Source organism: Dinoponera quadriceps, unplaced genomic scaffold (assembly GCF_001313825.1).
Source record: "Dinoponera quadriceps isolate SergipeBrazil2010 unplaced genomic scaffold, ASM131382v1 scaffold3271, whole genome shotgun sequence".
NCBI classification, from domain to species: domain Eukaryota; kingdom Metazoa; phylum Arthropoda; class Insecta; order Hymenoptera; family Formicidae; genus Dinoponera; species Dinoponera quadriceps.
Genome location: NW_014557287.1, coordinates 1,149,918 through 1,174,765, shown reverse-complemented (window position 1 = coordinate 1,174,765; position 24,848 = coordinate 1,149,918). Strand labels below are relative to the sequence as shown.

Genomic DNA, 24,848 nt, shown 5'->3' with positions numbered 1-24,848 from the left:
GAGCGACTCGCAATCTGACTCGCCGCATATTTCAGCGCGACGCCCTGGGTCTCTCGCGTTCTCGAAGTCGGTGCTGGGTGTTCGGCATCCTCGGCGCGAAACGTAAAACCTGATCGAGTCTTTACATGTTCTTACATTTGGGAGAGAAGAAAAGGAAAGATTCACACGCTCTCGAAGCAGCGTTTTCGAGCACACGTTTCCCGCAGAAAGTCTATCCGAAAGTCCTTCGACGATTCTTCCGGGCATCTTCCGAGCGGAATTACGCTTCTTCTTACTGAACGAAGTCGTCCGTTGAAATTTCGTGCGCTGACTCTCGAATCATCCTCGATTCGATATCGCACGGTCCGGGTATCCCGCTTTCTTCTCTATTTCCGACCGCTCCGCACTTTCTCTCCCTCTCTTTCTCTCACTTACACGCGCCACGCACACACACACACACACACATATACACGCACGCATAATCACACAAATATATATAGATATTTATATATTTTTTTTTTCAATATAATATATATATATATATATTCTCATTTTCTTTTTATTCGTACGCGTAATATCTATGTACAAAAACGCTAGATGACTCGATATGACTACGTGAATTTTTTTTTTTCTTTTTAGTACTCGCGCGCGCGCGGAGGGACGAGTCTCCCCCTCGTAACATACGTTGTAAATCGTCCCTGTGTTCTCGTGTTAATCATAACGGAGCGCTTTAGTTTCCTCGTTCTAAAAAAGACAAGTTAAGTGTATGTATTCCTATTACGAAATTATACGATGCGTAAAGCGTATTGCATTGCCTTCCCCCAAACAGCACGCCTTCTTGATTCCTGCGATCGTTTTTTTTGTCTTTCTCTTTTCCCCGCCTTTTTCCCCCTTCCTCCCCGCTTGCTCTTTTCCTTTTTTTTCCTCGAACTACGGGCGACACACGTCGGAACGGCGCGGATTCAGACACAATGGGGACCCCTCTCGCACGGTGGTCCACGGCCCACGTTTCTTTCGCATCGTCTCGAGCACGCCTTAATCGCGGCGATCGTTCGTCTCCTCTCTCTCCTTCCGTTCATCTTCGATCGTCTGCCGTTCACGTGACCGACCACGTGACGCGCGCGCTCTATCAACTCGAATCGCTCGTCCCTCGATTAGAAATCAAATCAGAATCGCGTTGTGATTACAATATTCGTATCGTCGTAAGCAGCGCGTGGCAAAACAAACCTTCTTAAAACGCTTTCGGAAAACGTAGTTCGCGAAAATCGCGCGTCGGCGACGGGTATAGTACGAGTGCGCACGCCAAATAAATGCATAATACTCTCGGAGACGCCGTCTCGTCGTGTGCGGACGACGCGCGTGTGAAAGAATAAAAACAAAAAAAAAACAACCAAAAATTTACCCGCCGCGCATCCCTCTCCCGACAGGCCGGGACACGCGCACCGTACACGCCCCGGCCACGTCTCGCGAGGTGGTTCCGAGAACGCCGAAATTCCTCCTTGGCGCGGCCACGTCCCGGTCGGATTCGCGCCGGGAGATCGATCTCCGCGCTTCGAATCGTGCCGCCGGCGATGTGGAGCCTCGCGAGCCGACGGGACGCAACGGGGCCGGCTTTCCAATCGAACGCAATCGATCGACGAGCGATTAGGCTCGGTCTCGAGATTCTTCGGGAGAAGTTTCGCTTTCCGCACGATCGGGCGGCGGCGGATCCGCACGTTTCCCGCTCTCGGGAGGACCTACCGCGCTTTTCTCCTCCGAGGCACTCCTTCGCTTTTTCCTCGGCCGCCCGTCGGTCACGTCCTCCTCACCGCCACTGCTGGAGCCTATTCCCTCTTCCTCAGCTCTCAGACTCACCGGCGGTGTGTCGGCCCCTGCGGAGTGTCCCCCTGCTACGGTTTTCAAAAATGTACATCCCTGACATCGGTCGGCGTGCCCGCCTTCTCGTGCTCCAGTATCTTTTCCTGGCTCGTGTTCTGGTCCCCCAGCGGCCTCTGCGGCGCGCTCGGGCCGCTGCCGGTGCTCGTCACCTGATGCCCGCTTCCGGCGGCGACCTCGGCACCCACGTGCGCCTGAACCATCTCCTCGATCTGCTCCAGGCAGCCCTGCAGATAGTCCTGGAACAAACAAGACGGCAATTAGTTCGAAACTGTCGGTAGCCAATGGCAGATTCTCGACGGAGGGGGGGGGGGAGAGGGTTCTTACGGATGCAATTATTTCTGAATAATTTTATGTGAAAGGACGCGCGGTAAGCCCGAATTTCTTCGCTTCCGCTGCGTCTCGCTGCACACGTCAGATCGAAATCAATGTTCTCCGACCGGAGAAATCGAATTCTACGTCGTCACTCCGCGCTTCTAGATCTTATCCGGTGGCCCGAAAGTGCACTCGCGAGATCGGTCGTCACGGGTTAGCCTCGTCGAGCTTGAAGCTGCGAGACGTTTCCCGAAGGTTCGTCGGGCCCCGCAAATAACGGCTGTGACCCGAGGTCATGAATGAAGATCCCGAGAGAGGCCGGATGGTCTCGAGGACGGCGTCTTCCTGCTCGGGGCCCAAACACATGAGACGATGAGCGCGGACCGCTGAAAATATTGCGCTTACGGGTCACGGACCCCATGCCGAGCCATTCATTCGCGCGGTTTATTTGTACTAGGCGTATAGAGAAAGAAAAGAAGCAAGAGGGAGGCCGAGGGAGATGAAGGGAGAGGGAGAAAATGAGAGACGGAGAAAGAGAGACGAAACTCGGCGATCTCGGACTCGGACGCGCATGCGGGGCCCGCAGAGACGGCCCCTTTTTTCCCCCGCGTATGTGCGAACATGTGCCCGGCACCTGCTGGCCAACCACCCACCCTTCCCGCGCGCTTCCCGTCGCGCTTTTTGCGCCCCGCGAGCCCGCTCTCTCTTTCTCTCCTTCGCTTTCCACGGACGGACTTTTGCGAAGGGCGTCCTATCGTTTCTTGCCGATTTCGTTTCGGCCTCGGCAACCAGACGGGATGATCTCATTGAGAAATGTCCCGCGTTCTCGCTCGAAGGCCGCGTATACGAGACATTCCGAGGAACCCGAGAATACCGACGGCAGAATTGAATTTTCACGGGGAATCGCGATTTTCGCGCGAAATCTTTCACTCTCCCGGTGGGGAGGGGGGTGCCGCGAACTCCCCGAATTCGAGCGGTCGCGTAATTGCCGCGACCGTGGAGCTGAAACGCGAAACTCTCTCGCCTTTCAGCCACGTAGGAAGAGTTACACGGTTTGCCGTCCAGCTGTGCCGCGGCTCTGCGAGGGGTTGGGGAACTCTCGGCTATCTCATAATGAAATCTTACGTTACTCCACCTCTGCGTACTATGTGGCACGTTTACTCGTAACTTGTAGTACGCTCGTAGTACGTTGCGCCTCACGAGGGGGAGACGGGAGGGGTGCGGGGATCAGATCCGGTGACTAACCTGTTCGATGGCAGTGATACGGGTGAGCTCGTCTAAGAGACCGGCTAATCCGTAGCCGGTCTTCCCGGTCCAGTCGAGTCCGTGCAACGCCGCCGCAACGCTCGCCGCCGCGATCATGCTCGGCGTGTACATGGAAAACTTGTATTCTGCAACAGAAACAGGAGGTACGGGGGTTAGACGGGTGAATATTCTCGCGACGCTTCTCCGCGTCGCGGTTTGCGCATTCGTATTCGCGATTAATCCCCTTCGCCATGGCTAGGCGCGCCAGCTCCGCCGCTTTACGCGCGCAGTGGGTAATAAACGTCTATTACTCGACACCGTGTAATTTAAGCGGCGGCTAATCAATTATTGGCATTCGTACTTGCGATATTAAAACGGACGGAGAAAGCGTTGCTTACATTGCCGGGGGGGAAACATTATATATGTCTCACGGAGAGATTTTTCGGCGTCGAGAAGAATAAACGTAATTACAGCAGCAATTGCAGCGGGGAAAAGGATGTTTCTAGTTCCTGCGAAACTAAATTCGGCTCCTGGAACGAGAACGTTCTGTTTCCTTCGACCGAAACGCATTCGGTACGCTCGTTGTTACTTTAATTCGACGTTTTTCCTCCGTAGGTCAGGAAACACTTCGGGCAGTTCTCTTGTGAGAATTTCTTTCCCAGGTACAGCAGTGATAAACTATCCGTTCTCAAGTTACAGGAGATAACTAATGTGACGGTTCGCTCTGAACGACTGTTCAGCAGACAGCCGTTACATGACGGTGTCTGGGTCGGAGAAACTTTTTAACGGAAGGGAAGTCTACGGCGGAAAAATTGAATATACCGCACGAGTCTCTTTTAAAAACAGAAGACGACCCTTTTTCTCTCGTTCTTCAGCTCTCCGCTTCATTCATACCTCGGTTCATTCAGTCGACCCCGTTGTCATTTGTACGCCATAGGTCGCAACCTTTCGATCTTATCCTCGCCGACCGGAGGGAACCCTTCGGACGCGTTCCTACAAGTTGGACCTCGGAATCACGTGGCAGATTTACGGGAAACAGAGCGGACCAACTTCCGGAGCACGTGGTGCCTCCTCATCCGTGGAAGTATCGGTGAGACCGGTCACTTTCACCGGAGGAGGTACGCAATCCGTCCGGGGACTTTTTAATGTTTCAACGTGAAGAAACAGTTTCAAAACGATGCCACTGCTCCTCCGACGGCGCGTTGATGTCCACTGACTCGAATCGCGGCACATCGGCGCGCTTTAACGTCATCGCAATTTCAGCATGCTCACAGAGCCTTTCTAATGCGCTCTTTAATGCTTCGCGGAGTCGCTCGACTCGAGAGACAGAGGAAGGTGAGAATCACACACCAGCCACGTCGGTGTTTCTCAGGCTACCCGGTGTAAAACGTGCCGCAAAGGGGACGGACAGATTAGCATATTTAAATTACGACTTGAATAATTCGAATTTAAATAATCGACGTTTAATAGTCAATCAAGAGTTTAGTCATTAAATCGAGACACTGAGACACACACGATCTTGAGGGAACGTAAGATTCGTCCGAAGATTTAAAAAGTCGCGGTTGAAGAAAAAAAAGAGAGAGAGAGAGAGAGAACCGTATTGATAAATCGTCCGCGGAAAGCTCCACGGTTTATTAATCAGTGAAATTAAGAGCGTGCACTGAGGACGGATACGTAGAACCAGTTTGAGAGAAAGAACGAGAGAAAGAGAAAAAAAGGGAGAGAAAGAGAGAGAGAGAGAGAGAGAGAGAGAAGGAGAGAAGGAGAGAGATGAGTACGCAGAGACGGGAGGGTGCAAGGCTCGAGATAGCTGCGGAATGTGAACATCAGACGAAATTATCGCAGTGCAGCGGTAGTGCGTACCGAAACTCAAGCCTGAGAGGGAGAAAGAGAGCGAGTTTAGCTTGCATAATCAAAGCCACACTGGCGCAATCTCGGGCGCCGCTCCCGGTGCGAACGATAAATAGGTATGTACGCGCGCGTCTATCTTGCCGACCGCGTAAATTAACCTTGCCGAGTAATCTATATTTGTTACTCCCCGATACCTGTTCATCCCTTTTGCCCGGAGACAACCGGTTTTACGGACCGTCGATTTCGTGGAAAATTCGACGCAAAACCACGTTTCACTTTCCCCGCTACGCTATGGATAAAAAAAAAGAAATACGCGTCGTCCGAGAACGGCACTGCCTACTTTGGTCCGTGAGAAACGATTCACGGTCCTCATCCTGACGAGTCCTCTCCTCCTTCTCTATTCTACCTTCGGTCTATCGAGCCCCCTCCGTCGTCTTCGAGCAACACGAGCACCAGGACCACGAAGCGAAGGACGAGGAACCTCCCGGCGCACCGCGTTTTTACCATCGCGGTTGTAATAACAACCGAGCGAGACGCGGACTTCGCGGAGAGACGGAGAATCGAGGAGGAAGGCAGAGAGGAACGGTCACGAGGAAGGAGGAGGACGAAAGAGGAGGATGAAGGAAGAGGACAGCAACCGTGGCGACGCGTCCAGGCATTTAAACGCGCTCGATCTTGATCTTTTTTAGCGTTCCACGCGGACTATCAGCCGCATTTTATCTCGTTCCTTCGCCCGCCCGGGCGGATTTTCTCGGTTTTCGTCGCGACGAATGCCTCACGCGACAGCTGATATCTCGGCATCCTTATTGTTTACGGCAGCGAAGTGGAAGTTGCAAAATTGAAAAAAGAGAGAGAAAGGAGCGACGAAGCAAGAGAAATTCGAAGAAGCGAGTGTTAAGGGAAACTATTTTCCTACGGTGTCGTGGACATTCCAATTTTCACCGACGTCGCATCTTTCGCCGCGTTATTCCAGCAGAAAGATAGAATACCAGATTCCAACAATAGCGGTGACGATAGCGGCGAGTAGCAGCGTGGAAAAATTACACCGTTCATTTTTTTTCACAGGTCCCCAGCGTCCCCTCCTTCCTCTTCCTCGAAATAATGATAGCGCGAGTAATAAGGACGAAGGGTGTAACAGTAATAATAACGGGCGGGATTATCCTTCCGTGCGACGCTCGGCGCTTCTCCGGTCGCGCCGCGCGCTATTGGCGGCCTCGTCTATATGCATATGCGTGACCCATTTGAGAAAGAGAAAAGAGAGAGAGAGAGAGGAAAAGAAGCGAAAAGAAAAAGAGCGATATTCGTGCGCGCGAGTCGCGTTACGTGACTGCTTCCGCCGGGAGTGTGTGTACGTACGATGTGCCACGACCGGCCGGCGTATATTCATTAACGCGCATGTTAACGATGCACGTAGTCCGGTTGTTGTTTACCTCGCATGTACGGTGCGCGATTACGGCGCGGCATCGGCTGACAACGAGTTGCGCAGCGCAAGGTGCACAAAGGAACGCACGTTCGCGGATGAGCCTCGCATCGTGCGCGGCCGTGCTCGCTCAGACGATGTTAATGCGATCCACGAATGAGGCTGATAACTACTGAATAGCGCGTGAAATACGCGGGGCGAAAAGTCGGCGAGAGACTTATCCCGATCCCCTTTCGCGAATTCCCAGCGGTCGATCGCGCTTCATTCTCGAAATTCCGAAGTCCGCGAAAATCCTCCGGCTCCTCGTCGATCTCGAATTCTACCGTAATCATTCGTCCTCACCTCTCGCGCTGAGAGCGATGAAGGTCTGCGCGTGCCTCCTGACCATCACGGTGTCCCAAGTGCTAGGCATCGGCAATCTGCTGAGGATGTGCATGAGGAAGTCGCCGGGCGTCACTGCAGACAATTCCCATTTCAGTTTCGAGACGACCAGCTGCTCCCACCTCTGCAACAATAAATCGGGCGCATGCCGCTCGTTTAATTTCGCGACAGACGCTTCGTTCCCGCTCGGTGCGAGAGAAGTTGAGGACGGCACTCGATAGATGCGTCTCTCTTCTATCGACTTCATTTCTCCCGCTCGATAATTATAAGCACGATCGCAGCGTAAAGAGAATACGCACGGGTGACGTATTGGTAATTGTGCGGGTTATTTGAATGAAAAGTCGGTAATTTCGCGCGGCAAATCCCGAGAGGGGGAGAGATTCCTTTCGGGATTTCGTTTTATTTCGTATTGTTAGAAATCTTTTTGAATTTCTATATTTGCGTCGCGCGATTGTACTTTAACGAGGCCCCCCGAGTTCGCGTATTGTATTCTAAATAATACAGTTCTGCACGTATGAGCGCCTCGGCAATAGGAAGAACCGCTTCGTGAATTCGCATCGAAAAATCATTAGACACACGTTTTAGGTCCTCTTTAGATCCTCTTTTAGATCCTTTTCATCGCGAATAAACGGCGAATGCGCGCCTCTTTAAACGCGGAAACGTCGCTTTTAATTGCCCGTGATTGCGCTCAGGTGTGACAGCGAATCGCTCGCGCGTGCGTCGACGTCCAAAATCAAGCAGCCTTGGCCTCTCTCACCGTTCCGAATGTTGAACACGAGAAAAAAGGAGAGAGAGAGAGAGAGAGATAGGCGAAGAGAAAGAGAGAGAAAGATTAGCCCTTTCTCTGGCGAGGTTACTACGTCCGCTCTCTGGAGTACGTCGTAGTATCCCCGTTCTCTCTCGACCGTGAAATTACACGGCGGGAGTAGCGCGACGAGTACTACGTGTCCTTCGTCTTGATTAAAAGTCCATTGAATTCGGCGAGGCTACCACTCTCTCCTCCCGTCGCTCAGCTGTGACGAAACACGGCTCCGCCGAGCGTGCTTCTCGAGGTGTCTTCGTCGGACAGCAGAACGACCGGCGCGCGATTATCTCCGTATCGCGCGTCCATTTTTCTACGCTGCACTTCGCGTCGCGTCGTGGCGAATCACGCCGTGCGTTTTTGCACGATCACGCGATACCGATCGCACATTTAAGGGAACAAAACTGTCCTGACGTAAACCCAAGGATGAAATGAAATCAATTGAAACGACTGAACGATCCCGTTTTTCAGCAGAATTGTAATAAAATCGCGTGTAAAAGCACAGCGGAAAGGAAGAAAGACGGTCTATCCGTCATCGTAGTCATCGCGTAGTACGAGTCAAATTAAAGTCTTCGAATGGAAGAGGATGTGCGCTCGAGGGAAGACAAACCGAGGGAGTCTCTCTCTCTCTCTCTCTCTCTCTTTTTCCTTCTCTCTCCTCCTCCACGGCTTATTCTCATCCTTGAAGGGGTTCCGCACTCGAGTGCGTGCGTGCGTACGCTCGCCGCTCACGCTCGCTCTCGTTCCCGTACGCTCCTCTCTCGTACGAGCGTCAGGAAACCGGTGAATGAAACAAAGGCCCGTACACACCGAAGAGTGCGCGAGCGGCGACGTAACGCTCGCGTCGGTGTGTAAATCACTACCGTTCCTACCGGCCGTAACGAATCGTCCGCCGTTCGTATCGTGCGCTATCGTTACTTTCTAAACACGATGCAGTTTATCTCTCCGGTGACACGGGTCGATTAATTTTCACAACGCGATTGTACGCCGTCGCTTGGGCGAAAGTAAATCACTCGACTTCGTGCGCCTTTATCTACACCGCGCGACGTAATTCGGCGAAGTTCCAACGATACGATTATCCGAGCCACTTGGCGTCTCCATTCTTAATCTGCGCCTTGCATTTCTGCCCGCATCTTGCTCGAACAGAATGAAGTTACTCACACAGCGCTAAAGCACCAATTGCTACATATAATCATTGCACACTGAAAGAAAGAAAGAAAAAAACGCTACCCTCCAGTAATATTCACCTAATCCAAGGGAAATGATCAATAATCACTCCGACACTCCTCAGGGAATATTTCCTTAAAATGTATAGCACTTTCTTCTTCCAGTGCATCAATCTTTCGACGCGCTTCGTCGTATTGTTATTATTATTCGTCTTCTATCACCTCGGATCACAATTATTACACGGACCGTAAACACACTGTGAAATTATAATGAGACGATAATTACAGCTCTTCCCACACGATAGCCCGTCTCATTTAACAAAAAAAAAAAAAGAAGAAGAGAAAACCACAATTTATATGAAAATCCACGTATATGCGAAATAAATATATAATGCATGAGGTATGAATTTTTCAAATGCGCGGTACGAGGTGCGCGTCGGTGGGTGTTACCATACACGTAAAACGCTCGACGACGACGACGCGCATCCCGTCGTCGCTCGTCACCGAGCGGTGTAATCTACGATGTAGCCGCGGCGCGTGCACGCTACGATGCTCGCGCGTACGTAACGACACGTAATGATTCACAAGGGGGGAGGTGGGGGCGGACAATGATCTACCTCAGGGATAAAGTATGAACGCGCTCGGTGTCGATAAGTACGCGCACACGCGGGCATCGATAATAAAGCGGCGCCCCCTTCGTGTTCGTCCTCCGGGATACATTCGATGTCCCGTTTCCATCGCAAGGATTCCACGTGGCGCAATTAACAGTGACAAGTAAACGTGTAAATCGCTCGCACACGCGGAGTAGTCTAATTGCCGCGGAATTAAAATGGAAATTGCAGTACAGTAGTCGCGAGGTTAGAAGCGTAAAAGAGTTACGCTCGGCGATAAAGAGCGGTCTTGCCTCCGGGGGCTGTGTTTCTCCCTCCCGGCGTATTAAAGAGTCGAGCATACGGGGTGAAAAGTTTCATCACGAACGGCCGAGCTAAATAGTCGCGTTGCTCGTGTCACTCGTGACAGCGAAATCTCAGCGCGAGTAACTTCAATCTGCGAGGCCCATTCATCGAGCTGCATTCTACGAATTGATCCTCGCGTTCGCCCTTAACCTTGGGACTTCCGGCCTACGATCGGCATGCGCGTCGGAAATCGATACTCGAGCGACATCGGATCAAGAGGCACGGTGAAAAAGAGGGACGGCCGGGCAAAAAGGTGTCGAAGCATGCCGTGGGACACGGTAGAGCAGGTGCGAGTTATGCGCCTCTCGTTTTCTCCGATGCGCCTTACAATAGGGGGTCCTCCAGCCGAATAACCCTCGTAAATGACCCCCGACATATTTTCAGATCGCATCCGTGAACCCCCTCCGTACGCGAACGCTGTAATTATACGCGTCCATAATTCACGATAATTCCCGATTTGACGGTGCAATCTTGGGTGTCACGCACACGGCCGCAGATATTCGTTAATATCCTCTCTCGTCCTTCTTTCTCCTCCCGACAACGCCGCACGAGCAGAGCGATCGTTAATCGACCCTCGTAAATCGCATTAAATGTTGCGCGCACTCAAAGAAGTCGGGAACTGAATAATGCATCGGAGAACGAACTCTATTAACGCTCGTGCGTACTCTCGCATGCGTGCGAGATTCGCGCGGAAGGATGAGTGCACGCACGCACGCACGCACGCACATTCGAGCTGCGTTCTGATATCCATTGCCTGCGTTGGAAATCTACAGTATACGTAACACGAACTACACCCTCTACTCCGGCAAGCCGGTCGGTAGTGACTCTCAATCGTGACAGTTTGCTGCGCTCCCAACTTCATTGTACTTAAACCGCTTTGCAGCCGAATGTACGCACACACGCGCGCGCGCGCACACACGCATAGAGCACGCGCAATTTAATCGCGCGCGCGCGCGTATGCGATAAAGGTTGATTCATATTATACGATGACGCCGTTGCGCACCGGCAACGACGAGGCAGAATATTATGCAGCATGGAATAATGAAGCGGGCCGCGTTTATCACGTCCGAGATACAGCGACAGTCGGAATAAAAAGAAAAAAAAGAACAAGAAAAAGTCGAACGAGGCCAGACGCCGCGGCGCGAGCGAAAGGGCTGCGAATCACGGGCAACGAGCTTACTCATTATAACCGAGCCTACTCGTTACTGAAAAGTCGTTATTAAGGTTTCACACTACGAAACTACGTTCTTGACCCCCTCATCTCGCCTATTAGACGCGCCACGTTTGCCAGAAAAGATTCCCAGCGCGAAACTCGCGGTCGCCCGTCGACCGGATTATTTTCCCAGAATTCAAGGGGACATTGAAAACTCCGGATGAAAACACTTATTCCAAAATTCGACATTTAATCAAATTCTTTAAATCGTCTAAACTAATTAAATTATTCATATCAGCTGGATTTATCAACATCGCTTACATTATCGAGTGATTTAAATTTAGTTTAGGTCCCTGGAAAAACATCACCCTCTGCAGAATGCATTCTTGATCATTTTTACATTCCCACGCCAATAACCAAATACACGCTTATAGATACGTGGATGAACAATGACCGTGCAATGACCTTACGACACATTGACGTAAGAAAAAGTAATCGTTCGAGCCAGCCTCGGGGGAATAAATTTCCCCGATACAGGTTAAATACTTTCACGGCAGTTACGTTTGCATTTCCGGTCTGGAATTTACGGCCGCTCTCGATTCTCGCGTCGCTACTGCATCGGCTATAGGCTAGGTTAGGTCCAATAACTATCGGCCGATCGATAGAGGAGAAGCGCGGTGCGGTGCGCGTTTTATGCGTCTCATTCATGCGGTCCGCGATCGCGTTCGCACGGTCGTCGCTTTGAATCGCGCGCACCTTGGCCGCCCTGCTTTCCCGAGCGTGAGAAAGATAATCCCGACGCATGTGGCACCTTTTTAATGCTCGGTCCGCCGAATATCGTGACACGTCGTCGACACCAGGTAGGAGAGAAAGAGAGAGAGAGAGAGATGATACGTCGCGATAGCGACTTGCGGGGTGAAAACGCGTAATTACGGTCATTAACCGTAATTACCGCGTATATCCGCGTGGTGCACGCCGAGGACGCGTCCTCCTCTTCCTCTTTTTTCACTTTTTAGTTCGCTGGCCGTCCAGATGCCGGTTTTGGCTTGTGGGTGGTGAAATCGTCGACAGGTGGTCGGCGGATACACGGGATACAGAGAGAGAGTAAAAATAGTAGTAGCTAGAGCAGGAGGAGGGGGAGAGGAGGGGGGAGGAAGGATGCAGGGAAATCGTTTAGTAATCCCGTCGAACGAATGACGCTTCCCCCAACCCTTTCCTGCGGTACCGAACGGGGGATCTGATCTCACACGCTTCAGCTCTGTACTTCGACCCACAATGAAGCCTCCGTCGTCGCTAAGCCCGCGATAAGAGTAAACCGCGATTCCGCCGATGTTAATTTACTCGCGCGACTTTGTGGTGTTTCATGATCAGTCGCTCATTAGTGGGCTGTTTCGCGTCCTTACAGATGTGACCGCATTCGGAAGATCGTGCCATTGTGACTCGGTCCCATCGAAAACGGCGAGAGTCGACTAGACTCCGTTTCGGAGTGTATCAGCGTGAGCAGCGATACGAGAACAATGGAGCGAACAAACGGGAGTAGGAAGGGGCCCCATTTTGTGCCCATGTCGCTACCTGGTCGGTTCCGAGAAGCAGGGGGCCTTCGATTTATCTGGTTCGCAATGAGGGATCGATAGGAGGCTGGAGAACACGCAAAGGCTAGGAAGAGCCGCGTGGTGAGACTCGGGTGATATTTCGTCCAAACGTCGCGCCGAGATAAAGCGTAAAATTTATCTGCTTCAACGTGGGTCGAAATTAGATAACGGCGGTCTTACAAATATCAGGACCTCAGCTGGCGCACGATTCTCCCGCGAATTGTTCATCCTCGGTACACCATCGAGGCCCTCTTGGATCCAATATTAGCTTTCGATTGTCCTTTACAGCATTCCAGCTGTTTATTTAAGGGTCGATTAGTAGCTTTTATTCTATCAGAGATCTTCAGTTTACTTTCTTTTCTACATTACGTTCGGCTTATTTATTTACTTTTCTTTAGGATAGAACTCCTTCCATCGTATAATATGATACACCGAAAGTTGAACAAGGGCCGAGAACGCCCCGGAGGTCGTGATTTATACACAGTTTGAATCCCTGTGTTTTGGTATCGTTTGCTTTAAGCAGTTTAAACTTGCTTTATGAGACATAATAAATTTCAAGTGAAATAAATCTCAATAAATCGTTCACGAAAAGAAGCGCTTTGTAATTCCAGTATGTTAGAATCACTTTTCCGGCAGGCCGTAAAATCGCATCGAAACGTGGCAAACGGGATCTTTATTATATTATTCTTATTTTATTAACATTTATCATAATTTATATTCATAATTTCTTATTTATAATAACAAACGAGATCTCGCCGGTCGAAGTCGTTTCACGCGGAAATCTCACGATTACGCGGATTCCGAGGTCTCGCCGCTGTGTAGCCCGGTGAGAATGTTATCAGCGCCAATTCTACCCCAGGTGGTAACGCGGAACGAGAAAACGAGATGACGACGCGGGGATGCCGAAAGGAGAGAGGAAGACGGCGCAAGGCGGCGCGGGATCGAAGGGCGGCGCCTGTGAGAGCAAGGTGTTTACCATTCCGGCCAAAAATAAAGTACAAAGGCCAAACTCCCTCTCGGCCCGGCATAACTGGCAACAAAAACCAGAATCACCGTCCGTGCATTCCTCGCCCACCATTGGCGCGCGCGGTCAGACTTCGTAAGCCACTGTGCGATTATGCGTGAGTCAATAGGTGTCAATATGTGTTTCTGTGATCTGGATTTTCCTCCACAGATAAATGCATCGGGACAGCTCGGTGTCGACGGAAGTCAATCATTCCCAATGTTAACAAACCGACAAAACCGTCAAACACAGCACGGTAATAAACTTGTTATTTTCACACGATAAGCGCAACATCGCGAAGTGTCATGTAATAAAACTAAAGTAAAAAGTATTAATCCAAATATGGGAAAAAAATTGGTAGAATTTACAGTGAACAAACCAGAAACGTTTCGGTGAAAGAGAACCGAAATCTCTGATTCTTCTGAACCAAATTGGATTCTTGTAACAAGAAATCGCAATGTTTCGTGCAGGAAAACGCAAAAACTCTTGCGATGTACATCTACGTTGTACGCATGTCCTGTCGCATGTATGTTTCACACAGCAATTTTCACCTAAGTTAGTTCCGCTGGTGGAACTTGACGCCTCGCATAGGCTGCAATTTTGACGCCGATCCTGTTTATCGACTATCGCGGGCCTAATCGCCCGTCTCTCGAATCGGTGAATCCGTCAACAATGTGAGGATAATTATAGAGGACGCCGATAGCCTGAAAATTCAATCTCGAGTCCTTGTCGCATGAGAGAGCAAGAGAGCAAGAGAGAGAGAAGGGGGAAGAGTGAGAACGCGACAGCGGAGGGGGTCGAAGGGGTAGTTAGAGGAGCCGAGATTCGATTTAATTGACGTCGACTACGCCAATGGAGTCGGCTCCTCTCGAGGTTACTTCCAGGAACCGCCTTTTGCGGGACACATCTGCTCCGGTTACCGGAGCATACCCCGGGTCCTTTTTCGCACATAAGAAACCTCCTCTTCCTTTCCTCGCCTCAGTCGGGACCGGAACACTACTCGGCCCCGGCGACTTTCTCCCTCCCCTCCTCCTTTCTCCTCTTTCTCTCTCTTTTATTTTCCCTCGTATCCTATGCGAACGGCAGGATTCTAATTTTCACAGAAGCCATAAGACGATTTAACGAATCCGCAATTAATAACAGGTGCCTAAGAACACAATTCGGGACAATTCGACGAGATAAGAGCTGGATCTATGTCTTAGCGGCGGAAAGCCCGCAGAAAGCTCGTGAGAGATGATTCAATCGGAATTTTCGGGACTTTATGTGGGTTAGATCCCCTCAAATCGAATTATACTCGCGTGAAGACCCTCCGTTGTCGCCCGTATACGAAGGGTTTTCATTTTAAACAGAGCCGATTCGCTGAATTTAATATCGCGTGCGAACGAACCGCCACTGCTGTCTCATGTCAAGAGAATATATATATATACTTTTCGCTTGGAATGGATCTAAATATCGTATACAAAAATTATTTAGCGAGAGAGGAAGTGTCCGGTTTGATAGAGAATATGCTCGTGCACCCATGAGATACCGACGCTTTTAAAAGGCACAACGTCGACTTCGGCTCGCCTTCGGCACGTCTGACGTAGCACCGGATGTAACTACTGATTCTCCATTCAGAGCGGAGAGAGCAGGCGTAACTTCTCAGAACCTATCGTGCACGAGACGGAATCCTTGCATATTTTTTTTCCCTCGTTTATCGTAATATATGTATATTCCTAGTTCGGCATCGCGGAATTGCGGATTCTATTTGCGACTGCGAATTTTTTATGCACGTTTTACATGAAATTTTTCCACACGAGAATTCACGGTATGCTCGGGGACGGGATTATCGCGTCGCATTACGGTGAGAGGATTAAAATGAACGAAGCATCGCTACCGGAAGGAGAATACTCGTTCTCTCGACAAACGACGATACGCCGGTCACGTTAAAGATGACGTTAAAATGTGATTTATGACGTTCTCCGCAAATCACCATTCGCCCCGAGACGTCCGCTTAATAACGTGACTCAAGTAGGCTCAATTGCTCGCCGGGATCTTTCCAGGAAAATATCGATACGCACGAGCACCTGAGTACGGGTACCCGCATGTCGCCATGTACGAGTCAAAAAAAATGTTTGGCTCATTATAGCAAAATTAACAATGATCAAAATGCGCTCGTATCGCTCGGAACGCGGAATATACTGTTACGACAAATAATACGGGAACGAGCGAAACTTTTTGCCGATACGCAAGACATCAAAACATTCCAAATAAACGGCCATCTAACGAAAAAACAACAAAACCGAATGTCGCGAGAGAGAGAGAGAGAGAAAGAGAAAAAATTAATTTCCTATTAAAAAGCAGTAAAATACGATTTCCCGGCGCAGTTTTCATATTAGCGTGTAATCATCCGTGAAACTTTCCGTGAAAGAAAATCGATTTCTTTCTTCAACGAAGAGACATCCCTCCATCTATCTTCTGGTTACATCCCCGAAGAGTGAGACGCGGACGGTTCTCTCAGAAAAGATATTTACTCGATAACGACGGATGAGCCGATAACACTCCGATAAAATTCCGGGTTTCCGATTTCGTGGTGAGAAAGAAAGAGCTCGTAGGAGTATCAAACGGCAGGATCGCCTTTCGTCCGGCCTCCTCTTGTATGGGCTTTTTCGCGCGACGCACATGGTGGGATTCGGCCGTGCTGTGTGCCGCCGGCACGTCACATCCGCACTCGAGGCCAGCATACGACACGACGACGAAAGAAAGAATCGGCCCGCTTGTTGGTTTTGAAGTTAGAAAGTCGACTCGCGCGACAAATCGCGCGGCCTCGGTCAATGTTTACGCAAATCCGACGGTATATGAAGACGAACATTTCGATGCAATATTAGATTTCGCACGCCGCACACTGTTTCTCTACTATTTCATTCCTTTCCACCACCGTCCGCGAGGACCGTATCACCTCGGGGACCGATTATTCGTTCATGCTCGCGACTTTTGGAAACATCGAGGGCGATCGAGCGATATCGCACATTTTCGAAGGTTATCACAACCGTCCGATTATATATGCGCACGTCATCACCGTAAATATTGCATCCATATTCAAGAATGACGAGGAGAAGCCGGGATCGGCCGTTCATTAGCTTACAAATTAGGAAGTTCGTTCGCGACGTCGAGAGCCGCTCGGCCTCGAGTGCCCGCGGATCGAGCAACATTCCGCTAGCCGCGTTTGTTCTTTTAATTAGGCGGACAAAAGCCGGGAATCCGATGAGACGGAGACTCGCCTCCTCCGTCGCACACGTCGTCGGCCCCGATTGCCCGCGCGATCCGACATTTCCCTCGTGGATACGCATAAAACGGTCATGAAGAGGCGCAGTAAGAAAGGGGACAACGTCATACATGCTGTATAATTCTTCAGATCGAAACTTTTTAACGCTGCACAATTATATCTGTCACCGTAACAGCTCCACGTTGGCACGTACCAAGCACTGATATTACAACAATTTCGCCCCGCGGCGCTTATTTCTCCGATCGTTATCACTATTTCCAATCTCGAAATATCACTTTACGTTAATTACTCCGTCAGCTGTGACGTGAAACGGCACGAAACGAAGCCATTAGCGTCGTTCGCTCGGCATTCGGCGCGTGTTAACGTCCAGGAGCGAGCGCGCACGGCTGGGAAATACCAGTAACCTAATTACACCGCGCGTTAGGGCTATTACGCGCGTGTGTTTCACGAGCGAGTCAACGCCGGAACACGGATTCTCCGCGCGCGAGCGCGTTTCGATCGGGAGGTCGGTGCGTTCATTATTTTTACTCGGTTTCGCCACACTCGGTAATGACGTAACGGCGGAACGCGGGGTCGGTGCGCTCTCGGGGTTTCTTCATTCGCGCTTCTATTATGTTTCTACCGCTTGTGTCCGGCGACTTCTAACGGCGACCTCGCGAAACGGACCCGGCTCGGATCCCGAGTAGTCGACCGGTGAGAAGCGATGCTCGCAGACCTCTAAGGACCCACTTCTCGAATTCGGCGCTCGCCCGATCCATTGTGTCGCGTCGTCGTCGTCGTCACGGCGGCGTAACGCCGATTTCGTCCGCGTGCGGGCATTAGAAATAGTTTCGCCGTGAGGGCATCGTCGCTCGAGGGCGGTGACCGGCTCGAGGCCGCTTCAACCATCGCCTTTCGGAACGGGCTTTCTACTCCCGGGCCGTCGTGCCAAAATCCGCCAAGGTTTCGCACGAACGCTAGAACGTTTCTGCGCGCGCTCGGTGAATCCGTAAACCACCGGGCCGGCTCGTTTCAAAATCGAACGACCGACCGCCCCGACCGTCCGAAACGGCCGTCGCACCGCGCTCTGTCTGGGAGAGTCGAGCGAGAGTTAACCGAGGGTTAAACGGACGGAGCCGAGAGATTCGAATTCTAGGAGCGGAACGGCCGAACTCTTGTACGCGACTTCTGGCATTCGCCTCGCTACTTTGCATAACCGCCTGAGAGACGTTCTCACGATGTCGCTCGTCGCGCGGCGAGATAACCTGCCGTGTGTATCTGCCGTGTCAGCACTATCGCGTGATTCCTTTCGGGCGTTCGCGTATCGACCGTGCGCCGGTGAGCAAGTAGACAGGCCAGACAGCCAGGCGAGCTGGACGAGCTCGGCATTGATTCTCGTTCGGCGAGTATTCCGTCGACGAGAGATTCAATTATCGAGAGTCGAGGGGAGTCCCGCGATCGTAGAGACATTTTTTTCAAATTCATTGTCGTCGGAGAAACTACGCTTTCTCTCTCTCTCTCTCTCTCTCTCACACTGTCCACCTTTCCACGCGTGGATCATCGGTTGCCGGAACGCGGGGAATATCGTTAGAACGTATCCTTTTGAGCAGCGTCGACTAAACGTTACGCCGCTCGTGAAAAGTAGCCGAGGTCAAGTCGTCGATTCACGCGGACAAAAGACCTCGCGTCTCTCCTCCGCGCGTCGCGTCGCGCCACGGCACGGACAGAAGACGAGTCGAGAGGAGAAGAGCGAATGACAAAAAAAAAGAAGCGAACGAAGAAAAGAGAGAAAAGAAGACAGAGAAAGAGAAACGGAGAGATCCGGTCGCGCGACCCGGGGATGAGTCTCTCTTTCATCCGAGTTTCGTCAGAAAAAAGAAATTCAGAAATGGCAGGAGAGAGAGAGAGGGAGGGAGAGCTCGCGACGCACCTGTCGTCCAGCGAGCTTAAGCACGCGGTTCTACGATTGGTCGGGGGTCGCAAGGTGTGCGTTTTGCGAGCGGGTTATACGCGTGTTGAAATAGCGTGGCTAATGAGCTTTCGTTAAATCCCCAACGATCATAGTTACGCTCGTAAACGAATTTACCGCCGATCGTTTGGATAACATCGTTCGACGCGATTGTCACGATGTTCGGCGGTCGAGAGGACCGCCGCTTATCGATCTATGAACATCCGTTATTAAAATTATCGCGCGTCTAGTCACGAAGTATCGCGTGAAAAATATCCGAGATGTAAACACGAAGGATTCTGTCCTCCGGGTGAATTTCCGACAGGTCTGCCGTTCAAGCGAAATTCAGACAACGGCGTTACGTCGACGTAAAGACGAGAGAACAACTTCGTCGAGCTCGATCAGCTCATTCCGAATCGCCGTGATCCGTGAGCGATGTGTTCGCGGTAAAAGTGTCGACGTATCGTTCGATCACACGCGGCGCGGAGCGTCCGTCGTCATCGTCGGTCTCAGTCACGCCGAAAACGGGAGCGATTCGGCGGAAAAAAGCGACGCACCTGTCGCTCGTCCACTTTAAGGTAGGGCGCGCGCGTCGGGAAAGGTGGTGTATCAAAAGCCGCAAGGTGCATGTTACGGATGCAGCAGGTTACGATAACATGTGGCAGCGACGTGTTAGCAAGTTGTGTTCCAAGTTGCAGTAATTCCCAACATTACTCCCGACCGCGAAGTGAGAAAGAGAGAGAGAGAGAGAGAGACGCGAGGCTGAACGCGAACACGTGTCTCCCTCCGGCCACGTATAATAAACGTCGCCTAATTAACCTCGCTCGATCGAACGCGCATTTGCGTATCCCGGTGTATCATCGGAGAACTACTTTCTGTCGTATTTATATTTCCTTATCTACTAATTATCTCTTTATACGATCGTCACCGTCGGAGTGACAAAGTCGACCCCACCATCGTCAGATGCGTGGCAGCGCGCCTTAGCCGCGAGCATTCGCGAGAAAGAAAGAGAGAGAGAGAAATATGTCTATATATATATTTAACGTAACCGCGACGCGTGCGAGCTTGAGTCGCGTGCTCGTTTAATTGCCGGTGGCGGCAGGTGGGCAGCTGCGTGTCCACGCAGCCCGACACCCCCTCGAGAAGCCGGGTTTTTCGGCCTGACGAAATGTTGCGTGAAAATAAGCAACACGCCGGTGTCGCTCCGTGCGCGACAAAGCGCAGCGTCCAAGGCGAACGAACCCCGTCACTTGTTCGCCCGTTGCATCGTCTAATGCAGGTTGCATTGCGGCAGGTGTACGCGCAATTCCTTTTTTCCCCCCAGACAGCAGAAGGCCGCCGCGCGAAGGCCCGATCGAAGGTGTAATGAAGAGATCGCCCGATGACCCGCACATGCCTATATCGGCGCGCTTCCTCGTTTAATTGCGCTCACCGCGACTACGAGGCGACGATAAGATCTCGCGTTCTCGGTAATGACGGCACGCAGCGGGGGGAATGCAAACGTCGGCGAAGTAATGATCTGACGCAATGTTTGGCTTCTTCGTGTCACGCGCGAATGTTGCAAATTCGAGCCGTCGTGCTCGGATCGGCGAGGAAACTCGTTGAACGCAACGCGTCAGGCCAATTTAGAGCATAATCGCGCTAAAATTATAGTCACTTTCGGCAACTCTTCCGCGATTTTTCACTCAATACATCGTAGTAGCACGTGCATAAAAGTCATCATCATTGACGCTATAGTAACACTAGCTAAAAAAAATCGCTCTCCTGATTATAACTCTTCCACTCACTCGATCGCTAAGCCGAATATAGCCCCGTTTCTTTTTCTTTAATAAAAAATATACACACAATATTTATCGATTTTCCAATACAATCGATCAAGTATGCGCCGTTTCGATGATCTAATACTACTCGAGTGAAAAGAACAGCGAGCATTCTTCTCTCCGAGCGTAAGAATCAGAGGAAGAGGAGAGAACTCGAGATGGAAGTGTCTCGAGACTCGAGTATCGATTCGAGTATCGTAAAGACTTCCCGTGGCGCAGCCGCGTGTGCGTTTCCCCGAGACTCGCGAAAGTCCGAGAGAGACTTCCCCCGCCACCTCCGTCGCGACAAAAGCTCCGAAAGAGAAAGGGGTCAAAGGCACCAGCTGCACCGGGCTCTCCCCCGCCCCGCTTCCTCTCTCGCGTCGGGCGCGCATGCATTTCCGAACGACGCGAATTCGCACGTGTTGCGCGCCCGTTATGCGCGCGAGAGGGAGAGTCTCCGTCGAGCGCAAGGATCAGAAACGAACCGGCGTTCTTCCGCGGGGTTTCCTGACTTCGCGGGGAGGGTGGGAAGGTGGCAGGCTGGCTAGCCAGGCAGGCAGGGGGCACGGCGGCAAGGGGTGCATATTCACCGGTTCGCGCAGATGCAGCTGCCGTGGCGCGCGGGACGTCGCGCACGGGCCCGGTGCACCCCTCTCGAAAGGACTACACTCCGCGACGGCGCGCACCTGGCCCTCACCTGCTCCCCCCTTTTCAATACCCGCGACGGACACCGCCAACCAGCCGGCCCGGAACATGCGAGTCTATACGCGAGTAGATATGCAACGCGTGCTCCACATAGCGCTGCTCCACTATCGAAACGCACGCACTCGATTCCGATACTCGAGGAACCCCGAGCGACTCGCTATTGAGGCGGTCTACCAGGGGATATACGGGGGTTCGAGACTCGGGGCTCCTCCGGGGAGCGTCTCAGAGATGCGCTCGACTGTGGGAGCGAGCTCTCTTTCCCGAACTGGACTATTCGCACTCTGAAAGCGGGGGTAATAACGGAGCTCGAGGTAGCACTTCGACTTCTGTCGAAGAGGCGATCCGTGAATTCGTTCGAATCAACACGGATTTTGCTAATCTCGTCGCGAATTTCAGGAAGCGAAAGTTAGAAGTCTCGCTCCTTTCCCGTCGAAACTGTTATCGTTGAACATACAGTTATTCAAAGATAAAATATACGTATTCCGAGAGTAACTAAAACGAGATTTCCTACGTTCGATGAGAACAAATAAAGAACATATTTGTAAAGCATTCCGAAAAACCTTCCTCCTCGTTTCCTCTAACAATCAAGAAATAACCGTTAAATACCGTTAAATACTTTCTTAGCCTGTTTTTTTTTTCTTTCTCGTAATACTGTCACGTTAATTTTACGGCTCTACCACAGCGTAATACCGCAACGTCAATCACCGGTAATCCCCGCGTGTTAACGTGTTATTCAACGTGTTAACTTTGAATGAAGATCGTCAATACCGAGCGGTTTTGCTGGAATTGATCGTGGGTCTTCGTCTCGCTTATCAGTCTTATCGACGGCGATCGAAACCACGACTCCACCAACCGGCCGACCAATCGATCGGCTTCTCACGCATGACATAATAGACACGCTCTGTCTCCGAAAAGCTCTACCTGTGGATTCGGCGGAAATTTATTCGTGCCGACGGTGTTTTGATCGCGTGTGCACCGCACCGTGGTGCAGGTGCGTCACGCCCTCCTGTTTATTTATCGACGATTAGTCACTTTTTTCGTGTTGCCAGACTCGCTGAAAGCACCGGGCGTGAAACGCCACACAGCGCGCGGTGCGGCGCGAGGTTTTTACGACCCCGCCGAATTGCCCTCGAAAACAGCAATTACTCCCGCAACTCCGTTTCGACTGTTTTACGCACCGATTATCTTCTCCTCCTCACCCCCTCCCTCCCCCCTCGTGGCCTCCTATGCAGCTGCGAACCGCGCGCACTGTCCGAAACTCCACTTCGTTCCACTCCCTTTAACAACTCGTTAACAACCCGACCGCAATCGCACGCGAGAGACAAGTGTGACTTTTTAAACCACACGCGTGCACAGATATTCATACACGCTATCGGTTCACTCTTTCGTGCCAATTTCGGATTTATTCCTTACGATTGCATTCGATCACACCGATCGGGTCCCGATTGAATCATTCGTTATGGCGATTGGAAAAAAACGAAGTAAAGGAGAGAAGAGAAGAATCACGATGACCGGTAAAAATTATTTTCGAATTCGTATTCATATATTCCCGTTCTGCTTAGCGAGGCGGGCACTTTTTTATCTTCTGCAGGAAGTAGTATTCCTTGGGATGTTATACGCTCCCCGGCCGTTCTCTCTCCCTCCCTCTTTCTTTCTCTCTCTCATTCTCGCTCCTCACGCCAGAAACGAACATGCGAACGTATCTCTCGACCGGTAACGAAACAGAGGTGCAATTTATTTGAAGAGAGTTTAAAAGCCACCGTAGGCGGGGCAGGAATTTCGCGTAACCTTGACGGCGGTTTAAACCAGAATCGAGCGTTCGCGCACGTAATCGAACGAGTCGACGACGACGACGACGGTGGCGGTGGCGACGACGACGACTACGGCGAAAGAGAGAGAGAGAGAGAGAGAGAGTCGCTGAAAATTAAATAACGTTTCCCGTATCAGCTGTTATCTATTTAGGCTTGCTCAGGCTATCGCGTGTTTGCCCGGGAGCTCAGAGCCGTTGAGTTCTCTCTCTCTCTCTCTCTTTCTTTCTTTTTTACATTTTTTTCTTTCTTTCTCTTTCTCATATTCCTCGAGAGAAACGGAATTCGTCGTCGTCGTCGTACATGTCAACGCGTACACACACACAGACAGACACGTGCGACCACCACGTGTCAGCGCTGCAAGAGCATTTAAATTCACGAAGCCCCTTCCGTGCTCTTCACATACGCAACGTCGATCGATCGGTTGGTCGGCCGATTGGGTTGTTTGTACAAGTTGCAGTCGGAAACTATCCAATTTACAGGGAAAACGGCCGACTTCGACGCGGACACGTCACGAGTGGAACACGAACCGGCCCTTTCGACAAGGGCGTGTTGGAGTCCCGGTGAATGGAATTTTTCGAGCAACAGGCGAGAGAACACTCGTTCGTTAACTCACTCACTCACTCACTCACTCACTCACTCGCTCGCTCGCTCGCTCGTTTCTGTGAGTGTGACGGTATTCACGAGTGTTGTATGGGCTGACTCATAAGTATCGCCGTCCCTTCTGTTCAAGGATCGATCGATAGGGAAGGGCTGAGCGCGCGGCAATGATGTAACGCGTCTTTTTAAAGCAACACGTAAAAATCACATAGGCCGGAAATGTATCACTATAGATTCATCTTCTAATAAATCCATCTAGTAGATCCATCTTCTAATAAATCTACGAAATTTTATTAGTCTTTTGACCAATTGAAGTTTAAATTTTTGTATTAAATTAAAATTGAAATACATCAACCTCGAATTAAAATTGATCTCGATGGGAAGGATTTCTTTATCGCGGAGTCCCCAATTTTGGCAAATTCTCTTAACGATTCACCCGCGATTTCCACACGTCACCGTGGATTAATTAAGATTTTAAACGGAAATTATATGCACGCACCAACATCGCGTGTTCGCTGTAAAGCGACTGTTAATGTAGGCTCGAGGTCGAAGCCGCGCGATCGTAGAGCTCGTTTTATGTGTCGACTAGAGCTCTGCGTAGTTTGATACCCGATACTCGTCGTGATTATCATATTGAGTTTCATGTCGCACGGTAACCCGCAGAAGTCGCAGGATGTTACAATTTTTGCAAAAATATGGCGCGCGATCTCGTTGTCGCGGCGAGAATGCAATAAGATAAGAAACAGAATATCGACGAGAGGCCGAGATGCGCGATTTAATATTAAATCACGAATCGTCATTGAGCCGTAGAACTTCATAAAACGAAAATTTGCGACTTCCAATTATGACTATCCATAAATAAAAAAGATGTAAAATACACTGTGTATCGGGATATCTGTCGAATTTCCAAAGACCGACGCCGAGAAATAATAACCAATTAAATACCTTCTCGCCTTTGTCGTAGAACGTAGAATTTTTAATCGCGGGCTCTCCCTCTCTCCAC

At 50.8% G+C, this 24,848-nt stretch overlaps 1 protein-coding gene across 1 annotated transcript in view; it reads right to left on the bottom strand.

The window, feature by feature from the left end:
• Positions 1-491: 491 nt before the first annotated feature.
• The window catches only part of LOC106748961 (G1/S-specific cyclin-D2), a 36,687-nt gene continuing 12,330 nt past the window's right edge, over positions 492-24,848 (bottom strand). Inside the window, exons 3-5 of the mRNA XM_014627930.1 lie at positions 7,028-7,190; positions 3,415-3,560; positions 492-2,093 (exon numbers count right to left, since the gene is read on the bottom strand). Of these exons, the coding sequence (XP_014483416.1) occupies positions 1,878-2,093; positions 3,415-3,560; positions 7,028-7,190 (525 nt within the window). The 3' untranslated portion in view covers positions 492-1,877. The remainder of the gene's footprint in view (positions 2,094-3,414; positions 3,561-7,027; positions 7,191-24,848) is intronic.